Raw genomic sequence first — 17772 nt, forward strand, 5'->3', positions numbered from 1 at the left:
TGAAAGAAACAGCACTGGTGAGAAAGGTAGCACCTTGTCTGTACCTTCCTCTGTAGTCAGGGCGTTCTGCTCAGAACAGGACGAGCTCTTCATCCAGTTCCATGGCTGCAGCAGGCCCTGAGAAGTGCAGGAGAGTGGCTCCCAGCTCTGGGTCAAGTTCTTCACATGTGGCCAGTAGCTGGAGAGAGGGCAAGCAGCCAGTATTAGACCTGCTTGTGCTTCCTCACAGTGAGTTACAGCAAGGCTAGAGCATTTTGCTGCTTCTCAGCAAAGTGCAGGTAAAGGAGAGGGAGGCTGTTGCTGACTTGCACAGAAATGACACGGTCTCCTGGCTGACAAGGCTCTGCTTGTGGGAAACTTTAACACCTGCCATTTCACTGTGCTTGATATTTCCCCCCAGGACCAAGCATGAAGCAAGCGGTGGGAGTAAGACTGTGTGAAAGGAGTGTTTCATGTTGCTGAGAAAGATGCAGCCCAGGAGAGGGAGGATGTGGCTATAGCACTAACTGAGCAGCAGGTGTCCTCCACCACTCCCAAACACGTTGTGGAAACACAGGCACCACCAGTACAGGATCAGTGCCCAAGAAAGGCTATGCAGGCAGAAACACTGGGAGAAGAGGGAAAAATCTCAACATACTGGTTGTATATTTCCAAAGCTTGGGGCAGGGCATCGTGGGATCACACTAAACAGGAACTGCCGGGCTGTGGAGATCACCTCCAAGGGATCCCCCTGGAGAACACAGAGAAGAGACATGGCCGATCAAGGCCAAGCACAGTGTCACTTTCGGGGCTCGGTCCCTGCCTCCAGAAGTGAAACAGGAGCCACTACCCCACACCTAGGGGCTATTCACAGGTTAAGCAGATCACTTGATCAGTGACTACATCCACCCTGAGGTCCTGTACAAGACAGCAGCAAGGCAGCAGCACCGGCAGCTTCTCTCAGCCCTGAAGTGTGAGCAAGCTGCCTGCCTGCAAAGGCACCTGCACAAGCTACCTCTGCCTTGTACAGGAAGGTGGGAACAAGAGGGATGCTGCCAGTGGCAGGGGAAGGGATAAAGACTAGGATTCACAGTTAAAAGAGGAAAAAAGAGAGACTGAGCTTCACTCACATGCTCTGTGGTGTCTGGGCTTTGCCACAGCAGGTCTTTCCTTTCCACAAAGAGCCGAAGCAGCTGGATGTACAAATCGAGCGCCACGTAGAGGAAGGTCTGCTCTCTGGTGAGTAGCTCTTGGTGAAAGCAAGGGGTAAGGCTACAGGAGGTCACACACCATGTCTGATTAGCACTAGTTCCGTGGTAGACTCAAACACAGAAAGACACAAGGCAAATGCAGCTGGTGCTCTTGCTGCTGTCCATTTTAGAACTCCTGTTGTGTGCAGGGCCACCCTGCTGCCAGGAGCAGGAAGGCAGCCAGGGACACTCCTGTTTGGAGCACAAAGCTGAAAGGAAACTTCTAGCAAAAGATACAGGGCTCCTTAATAGCAATCCTGCTATGACCAAGTATTCTCTCCTGCACAGCTAAGGTAAAAGCTCAGCTCACCTACAGGCCAGCAGTATAGTTAACTCCATGCCAGCTGCTGTATGTGCAAATCACCAGCCGCATCCTCCCTCACCACCACCTCCCTTCTGAGCCCAGGACGATGTTACCTGTAGAACGCAACAGGCAAGAGCCGGATGTGACAGTCTGAGGCTGCACTGCGCAGGATGCAGTATTTGCTAGGGTCTGCAATAGCCAGAGAGAAATACTAAGCATCTTTAGTGGTCCTCACGCCACCTTGCCTACTTCTACAGCAGCACAGGGGCTGCATAGTTTCCTTCCAGCCCACAATAAACACTAATGCTTGGGTGTAGTGACCACTGAGAGAAGCAAGCTGCCCCCTCTGAGGCTTTCTCTACCACAGGGAACAGCAGTGAGTTTCAGTCATTCCTGACCATCAGCTGGGTCACCATACTGCAGGGTAGAAGCAGGATGTTGTCAGCTTTTACTCAGGCAAGTATTTTTCAGGCTGCTTACAAAGGCCCATCAGTTCCTTACAGGTATGCTCATTAATCAAAGAGCTGGGGCATGCCTGTCCAGCACTGAAGCTCACCTTTCCACCCCATGGAGGCAGCACTTGCTCACCTTTCTCTGCTGAATGGAAGAGAAGAGGCCAGGACATGCCCCTCTCTTCCAGGCACTGCAAGATCGCCAGCGACCATTCCAGAGATGTCTGAAAATCCACTCCTTCCTGGGTGTCAGAAAGAACAGGTCTAGTTTGTTTTAGGCTTTAGTTGCATCAAAAGCAGAAACTCCCTCCTCATAAGAGATTGTGTACATGAAGTGCTCAATTAAAGAACCTTTACAAATTTAGCCCAAGTCTTTCCCCTTGCCTGGCAGCCCAGATTCCCCCTGGGCAATTAGGCACTAGAGTAGTGCAGTGCCTTCATCACCACACCAGGCCACCACAGGGCTCAGCTGAGAATGATTTGTGAAAGAGGGGGATGTGGCATCGAAGAGCAACTGGCTCATCACCAGCAGTACTCGGCACAGAGCCACTGCACATCCTGCACGACCCTACCCTGCTCCCCAGAGGAGGTTTTGTTCCCCTCTAACTCATCTAGTGACAGCATGTCTTGGGAGTGGTTTTTTTGCATTACTCATTTTCCTTGGAATAACCTCCCAGATCTGTTTGCTCAAGATGTTTCTTTTCTCAATGACTCTTCCTCCAGACTCTCCCAAAGACAGACTACGAGACCAAATTATTACTTTTAACTTGAATCTGCTCCCCAATCCGATCTGTTAAGTGACTACACAAACGGCTGCACTTCAAAGCTGAGAAGACAGCAAAGGGACAGAAACAAGCATTCACAGGCGGGAGGATGCTTGGGGCAGACAGCTGCTGGAAGAAACTTGTCATCTTTGCTCCTTCATTTAATAGCATTAAATCATATGGAAACTAATGTTCCTCCTTCCCAGGGACCCCTTTTCCTGTGCAATACCATGTATGTTTCCAGCCCAAGCAAAAAAAGTCATCTAACAAATGTGAAATGCTACACAAAAGCTAAGAGAGAGAGGTGAGGTGCTTGTGCTACCTGGGAGGTGTAAAGTCTGAACAGGGAACTGAAAATAGTAAGTCACTCAGGAAAAAAAATAAAAGCTACCGTAGTGAAAGGGGAGATAATGTCAGTTAGAGGAAAATACAGGTTTAATCTGATAGGAGCAGAAAGGCTTTCAGCAGGCTCTGTCTGGGATGTTGCTGATCCCTTCCTTCTGGCAGAACAAGCTACCAGCCTTCACAGTACTGGTAAAAAGTATTTTTAGGCAGCAAACCAAGCTGATCAGACACATTTAGTGTCATGAGAATTCCCTCGGGGCTGAATTTACCTTTGGTGCTATTTTTGCTGAGATGAGATCCATGAGTGAGAAGAACAGCAGAGAAACAAGAAGCTGCAAGGAAGAGAGACTGCCTGTTAGTTATATCTGTGGTGGTGACTCAGAACTTGCGCTTTCCAATCAGGAAATAACATTTCACTGAGTGTGTTCCCAGGATGGACCTGGATGAACTACAAGCACTGCTGTTCCTTCCAGGTGAAAGCAGCATGTTTAAACACAACAGACTGCAGCCTGACATCGTTCATTGCTTCTAAGGGTAAATTCCACACTGAATTCACTGTTCTCAAAGCAAGGCTTGCTGCAGTCAGCAAGTCAGACAACAGATGACAACTTCTCCCAAATACAGGTAAAAAACGAGTGAGCTACCAGAGGTGTAAACCTGGAGGAGAGCTAATGTTGGTCCACAGCCAGCATGCCACCAGCAGATGCTGTGTAGCCTCTCGTCTCAGAAAGTGCTTCGTAATCCTGGCCTGACATACACTGGTTATTGCTTTTCTGGATCCCTACCACACAAATCAAAGGATGCAGTGGCTTTGTGATCCTGGGAAGTTAAAGTAACTTGTTTATTTGTGCTACTAATCCAGTTCTAGAGCTAACCCTCCTTTCTTTACCTATCTCTGTCTGAGAAAGGAGAGGGCTGAGCCAGACAGCACATTCTGTGCACTGCATGTCTGTTTGCACGTGCACAACAGTCAGGCCAGGGCAGGGAACATGGCAGTGAGAGACCTTTCACTTCAGCTGACAGTTTTCCAGAGGCACAGACTGCTGCATGTGGATGAAGCAAACAAAAAGGAGTGGCACATGGTGGAACAACTGGGTTCCTTGGATTTAACTACAGTGTCTCATCCCCCAAAGGTGGCTAATCCCACAACACTGCCCCTTCTGACAGAGAGAGATTTGCCCTTTAATGCTGTCACCTGAAGGGATTCAGCACTTGACCTCACACCAGTCCTGTGTGTGGGACCAAGTCCCCACCACAGAAAGATCTGTGCGATCCCACTGATAGTGCAGCAGTAGTTGGGGGTCTGAGCTAAGGCCTGAACACCCGGCAGCTGCTGTGTCCTGCTAGGACCCCAGTTACACTCAGCCCTCCCACTGTTCTCACTCTTCCTGGCACCCTCCTCCTATCTCAAGGCAGATTTTTGAGGTGAAAGCCGCTGTTATTCCACATGTACTAAATGCTCATTTCAAGTCAGTGACACCAGTTTCTGACTAGCAGCTTTTGGCTCTAGACCAGTATAAACAGTGGAGGAGTCAATCCCGTAGCAAGAGGAGCTGCTACCATAACTGCTGCCTGGAGCAATAAAAGTTAAGAGTAAATAGTAAAGCATAGGTCCTGGTTCAACACTATTTACCCATGAATGTCTCAATACAAGGACACTCCCCATGCTGAGCTCTGGTCCCAGCTATCCCCTGGAAGACCAACAGACAGAACTGCCCAGCAGCACCCCTGCTTCCTCTTCAGCAGAGCACTTCTGAGAATTCTCATGCATGGAGGGCACCGAGAATGGCAAAATGGCAGAGGCGTTTCCTGGAACACACTTGGGAAAACCCTCAGGAAATCTGTTCCTGAGATTCCCAGCACATCTTCCCAGAGCCTTAAAATGCCTGCACTCCTGTCTCACAAACTTTCCATCTCCTTAACCTCCCAGCCAAGTTACCTGAGCTAAAATCCACAAGGACTGCTCCTTTGTTAAGAGGGCGAGGTGATCCTGGCATGCCATGAACTGAGCTCTCAATCTCTGCAGCATTCTCTCTAGCTTCAGTTTTTAAAACAGGTGTTTAATAGTCCTCCCTGACTTCACAGAGGAGCCAGAATCTGAGTTAAAAGTTTAAGTTTGGAACAACTTTGCCTCTAGGATAAGTATTTAGCAACTGGTAATTTACAGCTACATTTTATCAACTAGCCACCAGCAAGATTTCACAACAGGGTTTACCAGGGATACAGCACTATCTCAGGACAACCATTTCTCAGTTAAAGACATTCTACTTCTAGTTTTCAAGCATAGGGAACAGCAGACATTTAAAATGCATCCAATCTTGCCTGCTCTGTGTCGGTCCCCAGCCTCTTCAGTGCATTTCTCTCCCGTCCACGTGGTGACTGCTGTTGAATAGTACAATGGAGGAAGGCAGCTGAAATCCAAGGAGAGCCACAGAGAGGGAAAACCGTTTCTGAAGAAAGGAAGCTAGGAAACAAAACCAGCATGTCATGATTTTGGAGGAAAAAAATAAATGGAAAAAAAAAATTATAGCTGTGAACAAGGATGAAATCAGGGGCTTGGGCAAAGTAAGTTTGTGATTGGAACAAAAAAAAAAACCCACTCCTCTTTTTTTTTTTTTCCCCTGCAGTTGGATGCTACATGGAGACAGTTTAAAGAAAGAAAAAAAAAGTCTAGAAACAGACAGCAGCATTCTCAAATCTCTTTTATCAGAGATTGGACAGGTAGTTAACTGTATATGCTACTATGGCTAATGTGATTATTACATTCAATAACCTGCAAGGAGATTCTTATATTAAATTCCCAGCTTTTGAAGAAAAGCTGCAGGACGCTGAACAGACAGCATAACAACAGGTAAAGAAGGAAGCATGCAGCAGAGAAGCAGTCAGTAGCTTCGGATCAGAGATTCACCAAATCCAGGGAACAAAGAGTGCAGCAGCTTGAGCAAATGACTCAACACTGTGCTAAAGGCTATTTCCAGTGTTTGTCTAACAACGATTCTGCCTTCCAAGTCTCCTCTAAAAAGATTCTCTTTGTCTTATGGTGAAACACTCTGACCCATATTACACAGAAGGCCAGACTAAATAATTATAATGACCCATTTTGAGTTTAAACTCTACAAAGGAATCTGTATATAGCTGTCCTACAAGCCTCAGTCCACATTACCATTTCATACTGCCTGCTGAAATTCAGCCTGCGTCAGAGAGCAGGCCTCCTAGGCACTGATCCCTCAGTGAGCGGGTTCTCCTGCCTGCAGATCCACACTTAGTTCCTCATACACACCTGGTAGCTGAGGACTGCCGTTCCCTCAGTCTTTCCAGTTCTTCTGCAAGTGGAGCCCCAAAGAGTCTCTTCCACTGAGACCAAAGTACTGGCTCCAGCCTCGGCCACCAAAGCTAGGAAGAAAGACGGAAACCAGCAGCATTAGTGGTGGCATACTCAGTAGTTGTTTGCAGTCAGGTATGCATGCTATCTCAGCCAGGTACTCAGAGAAAGGGTTCCCCCTGCCCTTAATGAAAAAGTCCAAGTTGTACATACACACCGTGAGAAGTTTCACATCCTGGAAATGCAAAGAGGGTCATTTGTGACTGCGCTCGTACCACGGTGCGCTGAAACTCCTCTAGTAAGACCACTCATAATAAAGGAGCTCAAAACTCAGCTGTTCCACAAAGGTGATGCACATGCTTATCGCATGCAACAAAAACATGTATCCCCATGTAAAGCAGTGCATGAAGAGTTACACACAGGAGAGAGAAAAATCTGTGCTTTATGGACTATTTGGTTGCTTGGCATGTGTGTCCTGGTTTCAGCTGGGATAGAGTTAATTTTCTTTTCAGCAGCTGGTATAGTGTTATGTTTTGGGTTCAGTATGAGAAGAATGTTGATAGCAACAAATGAAACCATCAGTGTGTTAAGTAATGTTTATACCAAGTTAAGGATTTTTCAGCTTCTCATGCCCAGCCAGCAAGAAGGCTGGAGGGGCACAAGAAGTTGGGAGGGGACACAGCCAGGGCAGCTCACCTAAACTGGCCAAAGGAATATTCCATACCAGGTGACATCATGGCCAGTATATAAACTGGGGGGAGCTGGCCAGCGGTGGGGAGCAGATCACTGCTCAGGAACTAACTGAGCATCAGTCAGCAAGTGGTGAGCAATTGCATTGTGCATCACTTGTTTTGTATATTCTAATTCTTTTATTATTGTCATTTTATTATCGTTATTATCATCATTATTAGTTTCTTCCTTTCTGTTCTATTAAACTGTTCTTACCTCAACCCATGAATTTTACCTTTTTCCTTCCGATTCTCTCCCCCATCCCACCAAGTGAGCAGCTGCATGCTGCTTAGTTGCTGGCTGGGGTTAAACCACGACAGCACGTAACAACCAGCCCCGCTATAGTGCATCTGAAATGAAACTGAGACAAGTCTCCCAGCTTCTCACTCTTAAACAGCCTCTGTTCCACTTCTATAGTGACACTCCAAAAACAAGGCTGCATGCTCAGAGCTGGGACCAGCAATACCAAAGGTACTAAAACACTCCGCAATTTTCCAAAGGTGTTAAGAATTACTACCCCCACAGTTCACAGTTTACACTAAATGAAGGTTAAAACAAGTGCTCTGAACTGGTACTGAATTTTCATCTAGCACTCTTCAGACAAAGTAAGAAGTTACCGCTGCAGAGAAAAGCACAATGGGACATCTGGTTTGACATGCTGTTAGAACATCGTTGACCCCTTCTGCCGATTCTTCACAGTCCAAGCTGGCATTAAGCAGGCCCTGGAAGAGGATAAATTACAAGATGACTACACACATGTCTCTGCTGCTTTGAAGTACCTCACCAAGCCATGTGTGAACTAATGAAAAATAACTGTAGGGGTCAGCATGGCCCAGCAAAAGAAGCATGTGCCCAACAGCTTCTCCTTCCCCCACCAGCTTTGCTGTATTGTATTAAAATTAACCTTTGCCACTACTTCCTCCAGCTACTTCTCTTCATTTTCCTGGGTTACTGCTCTTCTTTTTGGAATTTACACCAACAATTCTTAAAACAAGGGTACAAATAGCACATCTCATTGCTAAGAATACCATATAGACAGATATCCTGGTAAAGAAAAATCTACTCTGGCTAGCACGGACAATGGAGCAGAATGACAAAAGCAGCAGTTACCCTGAAGAAGTGAGCGGTGATGTCGTAGGAGAGTGCATACCCTCTGGAACAGACATTCTTCTGTGGGAAGACAAGGAGAGGAAAAAAAATAATTCCTTCCCTTTTGAATTATGATTTTCTTTGAATGTTCTGGGTTTCTGGCACAACAGGACTCATAGCACAAAATCACCCTGCGAGATCCTGAGTATCAGTTCAGATTGCAGAAACTTCATTTCTATATAAAGCAATACCACTGACTAGGTAGTGCTTTACAGTCCCACCAAATCAGATGGCCCTGCTTACTGCATGTAGTGGATGGCAGAAGCAGTTTTGATTAACAGGCTTGGAATGAATGGGGGTTTCTGGCTGTGCCTAATATGACAGTGCAAGAGGGCTTGAAAAGGTCAGTCAGGATGAATAAAGAGAAATGATAGTTATCCTCAAAGCACAAAACAGTACCCTGAGGGACCTGCAAGTCAAATGATCTTCCCCCAGGAAGCTGCAGGGATGTTTCTCAATGTTTCTCCAGTGTATGTGATACAGGATGATGAGCAGGACCTCACTCTACAACACAGCAAAGTAGTTTAATGTCCTGGCATGACAGAGAAATTGGAGAACAGCTCATGCTCAATCCCTTACTTCTAGGCCTCCACAGGAACACTGCAGGTTTCTCTCCAACCCACCGTCAGCAAACAAAAAAGCAGGTGGCACAGAAGGACGACATACCCACACACGAGAGAGCATCCCCAAGGCTGCTGCACGTGCGTGTGCACCAGAGACATATGTTGTCACAAACAACATGACTGGAAAGAACACTCCTACTGCTCGAGAACTGGCCAAGCCACTACCAGGCTACTCTGTCATGACCCACTGGTGATTTTACCCTGGACTGTGCACACCCAGCTCCAACCACTGACATGCTGACTGGCTCCACCCCAGATTTGCCTACACTGTTTCCCAAGGATTCTCTCTCAATAAGCGTAAAAAGCCACCACAATTCCAAATGAATGAACCCAAGAGTCACCCTATAGCAAACAGTGCAGAGGGGACCTCTACAGAGCCAGGGGCTGGAAAGTCTCGAGCATAATGAGTTGAGCCTCCCTATACTCTGATATGAGCTAAGTTTGTTTCAAGTTTGGCTGCATTTTAACTCCCGTCCTAAACCCAAGTTTAAGATCTTTATCTAGAGCAGTTACCAATAAGAAATTATTATTTGGCTAATGACACATACCAGCTCCAAGTTTACAAAACGAAAAAAGTCTTCGCAGTCCAACATGGTTTTCTTTTCTTTTCGACAAGTCATGATCAAAGCGGATGCAGGGAGCCCTACCAGAATCCTTAGGCAAGGAAGAATAAAAACAGAACTGCAGTTACCATCAAGAAGAGAATCAGAATTCACTCTCAGGGCATGTGCCTTTGATATTCAGGGGAGTTTGAGAGTATGTCAAACATGAGTTCTCAAACACGTTGACAGAAACTGCACAAGAAATTTTTCCAGTTGCCCAGAAAAGAACCCGCATTTCAAGGAGATACACACACCACTTTCAAAGATCCTATCAATGGCTCAAAAATGGAAATGCACCTAGATCACAGCAGCAAATACAGTAATTTAACAATGGTTAACTGCCTGTAAACAGAGTCCATGAAGACGTGTGGTCTTTGAAATTCAGTCCACTGCCAAGGGCAACTCACAGCCCAAGATAGCAAACTGAAACAGTTAATGCATGTGGGTACCAGGGAATAAATATCTCTTGCACAGTTGTTACCATGACATACGGTGTCATTTTCATTTGCTGTGGAATCAGAGGGGAGGCTACCCGACTGCACAGGTACACACCATAATTGCTTTGAACAGCAGTTTTGTTCAAGGTATTCCCAGTCCTTCAGACCTGCATTTACCTTCTGTGCAGCAGCAGCTCCTGCTGCCTCCATAACTGCTCACCCAAAGCAGAGCTATGTTTTCTGTCTTTCAGTCTTTCCTGAAGAATCTCAAAGAGGAAGTGTCTCTGGGCATCCAAGCAGCCAGAAAGCAACTTCCGCCTACACCCCAGCTCCAGCACCATCTCCTAAAGAGGGAGGTGGGGGAAAAACAGTGTTTGTCAGGGCTACACACTAGTTTGCATTCAAACGTTCTATATTTCTCTGAAGTAATAGAAAGATCAATACAAAAAATCTCTCTCAATTTCCATGCCTCTGCTCACATGTAAGAACCAAACATCAGCCCTACATACACCAAGGTATTAGGAAATACTTTGACGGGTCAAATTCAAGGATTGAACACACAGCTACACATCAAAGTCTGGAATCACCTGTAGCTTGCAGAGAATATCAGGACTGACTGACATCTTTGACTGGCCACAGCTACCCAGGTCCAACCTGAAATTCAGAGACACACACCAGGTAACCAACCCTGTTAGCCCAGGAGAATAACACAATTCAAATAAAGTCAAATGGCTTCAGATGAACATAAAGCTCTAACATTAATGTTCCTTAAATAAGGTGTAGGTGAGACAGCAACCCTCCTCTAACCCTTCCTCCTTATTTTCCAGCTTCAGCCACTTCCTCAGGGGCATTGATGCTAGTCTGACCGAACAAATCTGAATACAAATTCAGCTTAAAAAAGACAGACAGACTAGGGACTATCTGTAGCTGCAACCCCAGACCTCCGTCACCTAAAGCAAGATTCTTATGCAAACACTGGTGAGTCATGCAGAGCCACCTCCCAGCTTTCACTTCCAGCCAGACCCGTGAGAATGGAATCGCTTCCACAGCCCCATGTAAGGCAAAAGCTCACAGCTCCTAGATTGCAAGGTCGTTAGCAAAACCATTGCTTCTGCAGAAATGCAAGTCATGACACAGAATACCTTTGTGAGGAATCCAGAATGGTATTGATAATAATGCCACATGCCTTCTCCAGGTCTCCATCGCAGCCACCAGAAGCAGAAGGTGCTGGAAGATACCATTGATAGATGGCCCAATAATGGAAATCCTGTCTGCAGTATTGAAAAGGAGAAGATAGGAAGTCTATCACGACATCTTAACGGTGCCCTTCCCTTAATGTAAAAGGAAGTTGACACACCAAGTAGAGTGCAGTGACAGACAAAAGCACCCATATAAGTACAGATACAAAAATAGTCATCCACCAGACACCACATGTCCTGATGTCAGCCATATCTTGCTTCTGGAAATGGGGAGGTTTTGTGAAAAGTTATTTGGAAGGACTGCACATGCAGGCCAGAGGTTACTCTGGTGAACTTCCTCAAGTTAAAACACATTCTAGCATTGCTTGAACTCTGAACAAACCAGCATAGTCAAGAGGCATTTGTGTCCTGCAGCAGCTTGTTTATTTACTTCCTGATCTTTAATGCTTTTTTTCCTAATTTGGGTGGGAAAGACTCTTGAACTATTCCCTTTTCAACAGAGGCCCTCTGCACTTACCTTTCCAAAGCAGAGAGAATATCTTTTTCAGGGTACACTGCCAGCTCCAACAGCAGCCACTCTCTGAAAGACAACTGGGAAAAGCAACTATTTAGGTAAGAGGAAAGACCAGCAAGGCAAGTAACTTGTGCAGAACAGCCACCTTCTTCCCAACATAAACCCCACCTTCACCCACACCAAGACAAAATCCCGTGCAGATTAAGAGATATGAAACAGGAGACATCAACCCAAGGAAGTTCTCCTGCACTGTCTCCCTTGCAAGAAATCTAAACTAAAACCCCACTGGCATTCAAAAATTTACTGAAAGCAAGCCTGTAAAGCATCTCTCACACACCCACCCCTTTGACATTTCCAAACATGCTCATCTTCTTAAAATCTAGATACCAGAATGAACGTATGTTATTAGAAACAAATGCTAACATGAACAAAGCACCATAGTCAGACAGACTGCTATAAGCATCCAATAAAGGTTATAACGCAAATGTATTTTAGCCTTGTACATCAAGCTAGCCAAGCACAAGGAGTCATTCTAGTAACGTGACAAATTTCTCTGCACAAAGACAAACTGTTTTTATATGAACTAGGTTAAAAAAAGAAATCCTGTCAAATCAGATACATTGCAAAGATGATATAAAGAGAATAGCTGAGATGTTAACCTGCTTTATAGCAAGGCAGAGCCAAACAATCCAAGATACACAGGTGGTTCAGGAGAACATTGACATTTAGAGAAAGCACCAAAGAAAGCAAGCATTTTCAGTTATTTGACTCACCATCACTTCATAGACAGTACACAGCAGGAAGCTAAGGTTCTGGACAGGCCTTTTCTCTACAGTTCCTGATCATTTTCTTGCTGATATGGTATTTCTTGTCAGGCTTTCAACTTTTGCAATAGGCAGGACACAAAAGCTTTACTTCTAGTTCTCTACTTCTAATCATCACCATCAAAATCTACAGACAACATTGAGCACATAACCTAGCGTCCATGCCATCTTCAGCTGTCAGACCAACTTTGCAGACATTAAGTTTTTACAAGAAGCTTTTTATCACCAATAAGGAAATTGCAAAGGGTAGATCTGAAAAATGAGAATTACAGTGTGAACTTAAGTCATGGAAAAGATTTATACCTGAAGTGCTTTTTCCTTCAAGAGCTCTTGAAAGCGTGCTTGCTTCCATAGACAGAGGCTGGCTCTTTTGTAGTTCAGAGAGGGGCATGACAGGGAACTCCAGATTAGGTCTGTTTTAGCATCCTCACACAGGATTCCCCGAGCTTCCAAGCTCAGCCGTGGCACGATGTACTGCAGCTAAAACAAAGGCATAAAACCCCTGCACGTTTCCACCACAAAAAAAGGCCCAGTGCAACCTCTGGTTGTGTGAAACTGCCAAACAACCAAATACACAAAATGGTAAGATGGGAGGGTACAAAGATGCATTTTTATATAGTTTTCTTTGTACAAGTTGTAGTTGCACAAGGGTCTGCAGCAGGAAATTGAACTGAGACTGATCTTCCCCATAAATAATAGCAAAACTTCTTTCATTTTACCTTTTTAACAATGCTAGGAGGAAGCAAGGCACACAGATCTTCACAAGAATAGGATGGAAACTTGCACATAAGATAAGATGCTGCTGCAGTGCAAAACCTGATAGAGAAAAAGAAAGAACTCTGTTATCTGGTTGGTTCAATCATCTTTTCCCACTCATGAAAGTCAAAATTAAAAACAAAGACTGAGTGTTAAAAATGCTTTTAACCAACATGTCCCAAACCTATTTGCTTTTGGGAGCACTTCTATTTATGTGCTTCCAACCCCAAGTACATTAATAGCACAAATTTCAGAACCAGAGACTAAACTAAAACCCTTGACAGCATCCAGTCAGTCCTTCCTCCAGCAGGCAGTACAATCATCAGGATGCTACTTCACACAGGACCACCATCAGCCTGTTTCTCTGTGTAGCGCCTCTGTGCAGCACAAACACCTACATATGCTCCGGAAATCCTCCACAGGAACACGGGTGCTTTACCAGCACCCATCCAGTGGCAAACCTAAACCCATTGCCCGGGGAAGCAAGGACGTGGTGGAGGCATGATCTCACCTCATGCAGAAGGCAAACGACTCTTCTGTCCTGCATACTAGCAAGCAGTTCCAGTACTCCAAAATGGAAAGGACCTTTTCAGAAACAGGCTCAGAAATCCCACAATTGGCTTTCACTTCAGGAATTAAAGCTCTGCATTCACTTAAGTGGATCACAAAAGCTGCTAGTCCTAAAATGTGAGCATCATTCAGGGAAGGACCCTGCAAGCCAAACCATAAGTAAAGAACTGAAGAGAGAGAGACATTTCATTTGTAACAAAACAACCTTTCTCAAAAAAACTCAGAATTAATCAAGTAGCAGAACAGTGCTTCTGCCCATTGCTTAATTCAGTGCAGCAATATCAATTTAGCAGATGAGAGGCACCAGTTACATTAAACATGTTCTTGTTTCCCTGAAATTATGCCACTAGCTTTGATCAACCTGCAGCAAAATTTGTACATTTCTGTAAAACAATAATTTTTAGCAACTAGCTGTAAATTCAGCCCACAGAATTTGAGCCTCTCAAGGCTTTTTAGCTTCTATGACAGCTAATGTAGCCTATCAGCCTTTTCATTTCACCTTTTCAATATCATGGTGTAAAGAAAATAAGACCAACAGTTCTCTAAAAGAAAACCATGGACCGCTGCACCCCAGACTTGGGGTCTTACTTTTATTTTTAAAAGGGGTGTACAAGTGAAATATTCAACGTGAAAGCTTGGGAATTAAGCATTCTACTATTTTATTTTGGCTCTGCTCATAAACTTACATTTTAACAGAAGTTAAAATAAGCATCTCAGAATGCATTAACCTTCTACAGTAGTATTTCTGTAGGGAAATGTTCAGCTCACATTCCTAAGAGCAAGCCCATACTATTTGTCCAAAATGAGGATTTGTTTTTGTTGGGGTGGTTTGTTTTATTTTTTTAGAAGCCTGAGAACTAATGAAGTCCCTCCACAGTGCAGTCCAGACAGGTACATACCCCACAGCTCAGGAAATGGAGGTAGGATAGCCTTTAGCACACTATAACCATATGATTCGTGGTTGGAAAACTAACCTGATGATAAATAAGCTGGCAGAGCCTGCCCAGAAGGGCAGGTAAAAGATTCCTGTGTCCACACATCATCTTCACAAACAAGGAAAGACATGGTCCCTGCCTGCAGAAGGTAAAAAACACATGCTCATTTTACTGCTTCTTTTTACCCCCAATACAGGAAGAGGTATTTAAAAATGCTTAAACACACTGAACCTGAGCCATACTTGTCTGTAAATACAGGACAATTATCATTCCATTTATAGGCCCAAAGGAAGTGTCACTTTTGGAGTATCTCAACAGAGAAGCCCTACGAGGGCATGAAGTCCACCAGTGCTCTGCCTCAAATACTTGATACTATATAGTCAAAGAGGTGTTCAGTAAGAGATGACAATAAGGAAAGGAGGAAGCTGCCTGGGGCACAGACAGCTTTTTTTCAGACAGAGAGCACAAGGTAAACAGAGGCAGAGCAATAAATGGGATCAAAAAACGAAGCAAGAGCAAAAAGGAATTAATATAAGGTCCTGTTGCAAAACGGAGGAAGGGACAGAGGGAGGGACTTTCCCACCCAGATGACAGAAATAAACACCCTCAGAGGAGATTGGATGGGGAGCTGGGTTTAGAAACAATTTCCTGGGACACTCTTGTTTATCACAGCTACTTTTCAGCACAGGTTTTCAATACAGATTGATCTGCTCCAGGGCAGAAGTGTGAAACAGAGGGAAAGATGCACTGGTTGCCAAAGCATGCTGCACTCCAGAGAGACAGCCACCTAGTTCAGTACTGTTGGCAGCTGGGATTACAGGCAGCTTGTCAGTACGTTGCTGTTTTCCAACAAAGCAATTTTCCCCTGAAATGTGGACCACAATGTTATCAATTAATATGTATAATATGATTGAAATAACCAGGGAACTGCTAAAGTACTGTATACAGCCCCCATCAGTTAATATTTAAAATAGGGAAACAATAACTAGACATGATTTAGGGTTTAGGAACTAACTGTTAGACAATGTGGCTTTATGTTTATGTCAGAAAAGGTAATGGATTGTGGTCTGGTCAATAAACTTTGAAGAACCACTTGGAACTGCCAAGACAGAGTAAGAAATAGGCAAAAGATAATTCCTACAGAAGGAGATGGTGACCACCGTCTCATTGACCATCTACTCAAATGATACCACCTACTCAAAAGATGACAAGGAAGGAAGGAAGAAGACAGAGTCTGCACACTAATTTACACGAGAGGCGAAGAAGAACAAACCAATCATTAAGGGTAATAATAATGCATATGTATTTCTTAAGTTTATAAATGTAGGAATTTTTGAGACAAAGGTGTGCTGTCTTGAGACAGGCACCCATTCATGCACATCAATGAAATTAATTTGAAAATGCCTCGAGACTGTGTGTTATTGGCTTGCACACCAGGTAAATGAACCCCGTTTGAGGGACAACAATAACATTTACAGACTTCTGTTACATCATGAAAGAGATGGCTATTAATAGAGTTCTTCCAGTGGCAGAAGAGGACTACCTCTCCCTCCTTATACAGGCCAGAATCAAACTGAGTCACTTGAATCACTTCCAGGGGGAAGAGGGGATGGGAGGCAGCTAGAAGGTGTATCATGCTGCTATTCCTGTGCCTGCAGCATTAGACTTTATGCCTCATTCATTTCACATTAGATATGGCATTAGGGATGAAGGCTGAATGTGCCAAAAGCACTGAACGTGCCAAAAAGACACCCTGAAGACACATCAGTGCTCACTGTCAAAAGACAAGCATTCTCCTCCCCCGATCTCTAGTGTCAGCCAGCAAATAATTGCTGGACAAAAAGAATTTGCTCCATTCCCCACCATTCAGCTGAAAACGCCAACCTGAGCACGTAGTATCTGTGGAAAGTTTTTATATGTTGTCACAGAGCCAAATGCCACCTTTTTCCAAAGGGATCAGTAATGACAGAGGAGTAACATATTTTATTTACACATATACATCAAAGCACATTAGTTCTTAGATTACAGAATACTCAGGATAAAGCAGCCTGCAATTGCCAGCCTGGTACAATGGGTATTAACAACCACAAGTCCCTCCTCACCCCTGGACAAGTGTTAGAATTCTAGCGTATTAATGAGTTTTGATTTCCCCACTCTTTCACTTCCATCTTACCTGTCGGGAGGGTTAAAATAGGAAGCAGCTATTAGGTTTTGGCAGAACGATGTCAGCAGAAGATCAACAACCTGCAATAAGAGACCCACTGGTAATTCCTACTTGTTGGGCTGGATATCTAGATCTAGTTTTGTGCTGCGTGTGTGTGTGTGTGTATATATATATACACACACATGTTTCCCAACATTGAAACAAGGCAACAAACTGGTTAGTGACATTCACTGCAAGTTGTACAGATCCACTGGCACTAAGAAGAGATGGAAAGTTAAGCCTGTAACAGCCCAGAAATGATCCCAGCACACAACAAATATCTAGACAAGCCTGGTGAAGAAAGCCTAGCTCATCACAGGACTGCTCTGATAGAATATATCTCTAGATCTCGCCACCAGACACCCAACAACTTCCAGGAGGTTAAAACATATGCATAGTCTGTGCACAAGGTAGACAAAAGGAGAAGAGTATTTCCTGTTCTCCACAGACAAAGCAACCTTTCACAGGGACTATCCAGATGCATTTTTACCTACCCAACCCCACTAGTTTCTCACCCAAAGCCAGATGGTACTCACACTCTGATGGCTGGGTTCCAGCCTGGGGGCAGAAATATCAACTTGGATTGGAGAATTCAAAGTAGCAGCTTCATTCTCATCACTGCTATGACCCAAGACACTTGTGAGTCTGTCAGAAATCACTGCAATCTGTGCTGGCACATCTGCAGGAAGATAACAGGAGAAGAGGAGAACCAGGACAGAAGGCATGAAAGATTTTACAGCTCCACATAAGAGGAAGAAGTGAAATATATACTCTAATTGATCAGAGCCCAAAGCATGTTATGAAAAGCTTTAATG

General features: G+C 44.5%; 1 protein-coding gene across 2 annotated transcripts in view; it reads right to left on the reverse strand.

Moving 5' to 3' along the window:
- Positions 1-45: 45 nt before the first annotated feature.
- The window catches only part of FANCA (FA complementation group A), a 39382-nt gene continuing 21655 nt past the window's right edge, over positions 46-17772 (reverse strand). Inside the window, exons 23-43 of one of the 2 annotated variants that reach the window (XM_049806435.1) lie at positions 17494-17636; positions 16928-16998; positions 14794-14893; positions 13761-13960; positions 13213-13309; positions 12797-12973; positions 11673-11746; positions 11099-11227; positions 10544-10610; positions 10134-10300; positions 9466-9571; positions 8256-8315; positions 7763-7867; positions 6375-6487; positions 5417-5558; positions 3364-3426; positions 2122-2227; positions 1647-1722; positions 1110-1251; positions 638-730; positions 46-178 (exon numbers count right to left, since the gene is read on the reverse strand). In XM_049806435.1, coding sequence (XP_049662392.1) covers positions 71-178; positions 638-730; positions 1110-1251; positions 1647-1722; positions 2122-2227; positions 3364-3426; positions 5417-5558; positions 6375-6487; positions 7763-7867; positions 8256-8315; positions 9466-9571; positions 10134-10300; positions 10544-10610; positions 11099-11227; positions 11673-11746; positions 12797-12973; positions 13213-13309; positions 13761-13960; positions 14794-14893; positions 16928-16998; positions 17494-17636 — 2339 coding nt within the window. In that variant the 3' untranslated portion in view covers positions 46-70. Of the gene's footprint in view, positions 179-637; positions 1252-1646; positions 1723-2121; positions 2228-3363; positions 3427-5416; positions 5559-6374; positions 6488-7762; positions 7868-8255; positions 8316-9465; positions 9572-10133; positions 10301-10543; positions 10611-11098; positions 11228-11672; positions 11747-12796; positions 12974-13212; positions 13310-13760; positions 13961-14793; positions 14894-16927; positions 16999-17493; positions 17637-17772 lie in introns of those variants that run through there. The other variant, XM_049806434.1, reaches the window with a different exon arrangement.

Source organism: Accipiter gentilis, chromosome 7, assembly GCF_929443795.1.
Source record: "Accipiter gentilis chromosome 7, bAccGen1.1, whole genome shotgun sequence".
NCBI classification, from domain to species: domain Eukaryota; kingdom Metazoa; phylum Chordata; class Aves; order Accipitriformes; family Accipitridae; genus Astur; species Astur gentilis.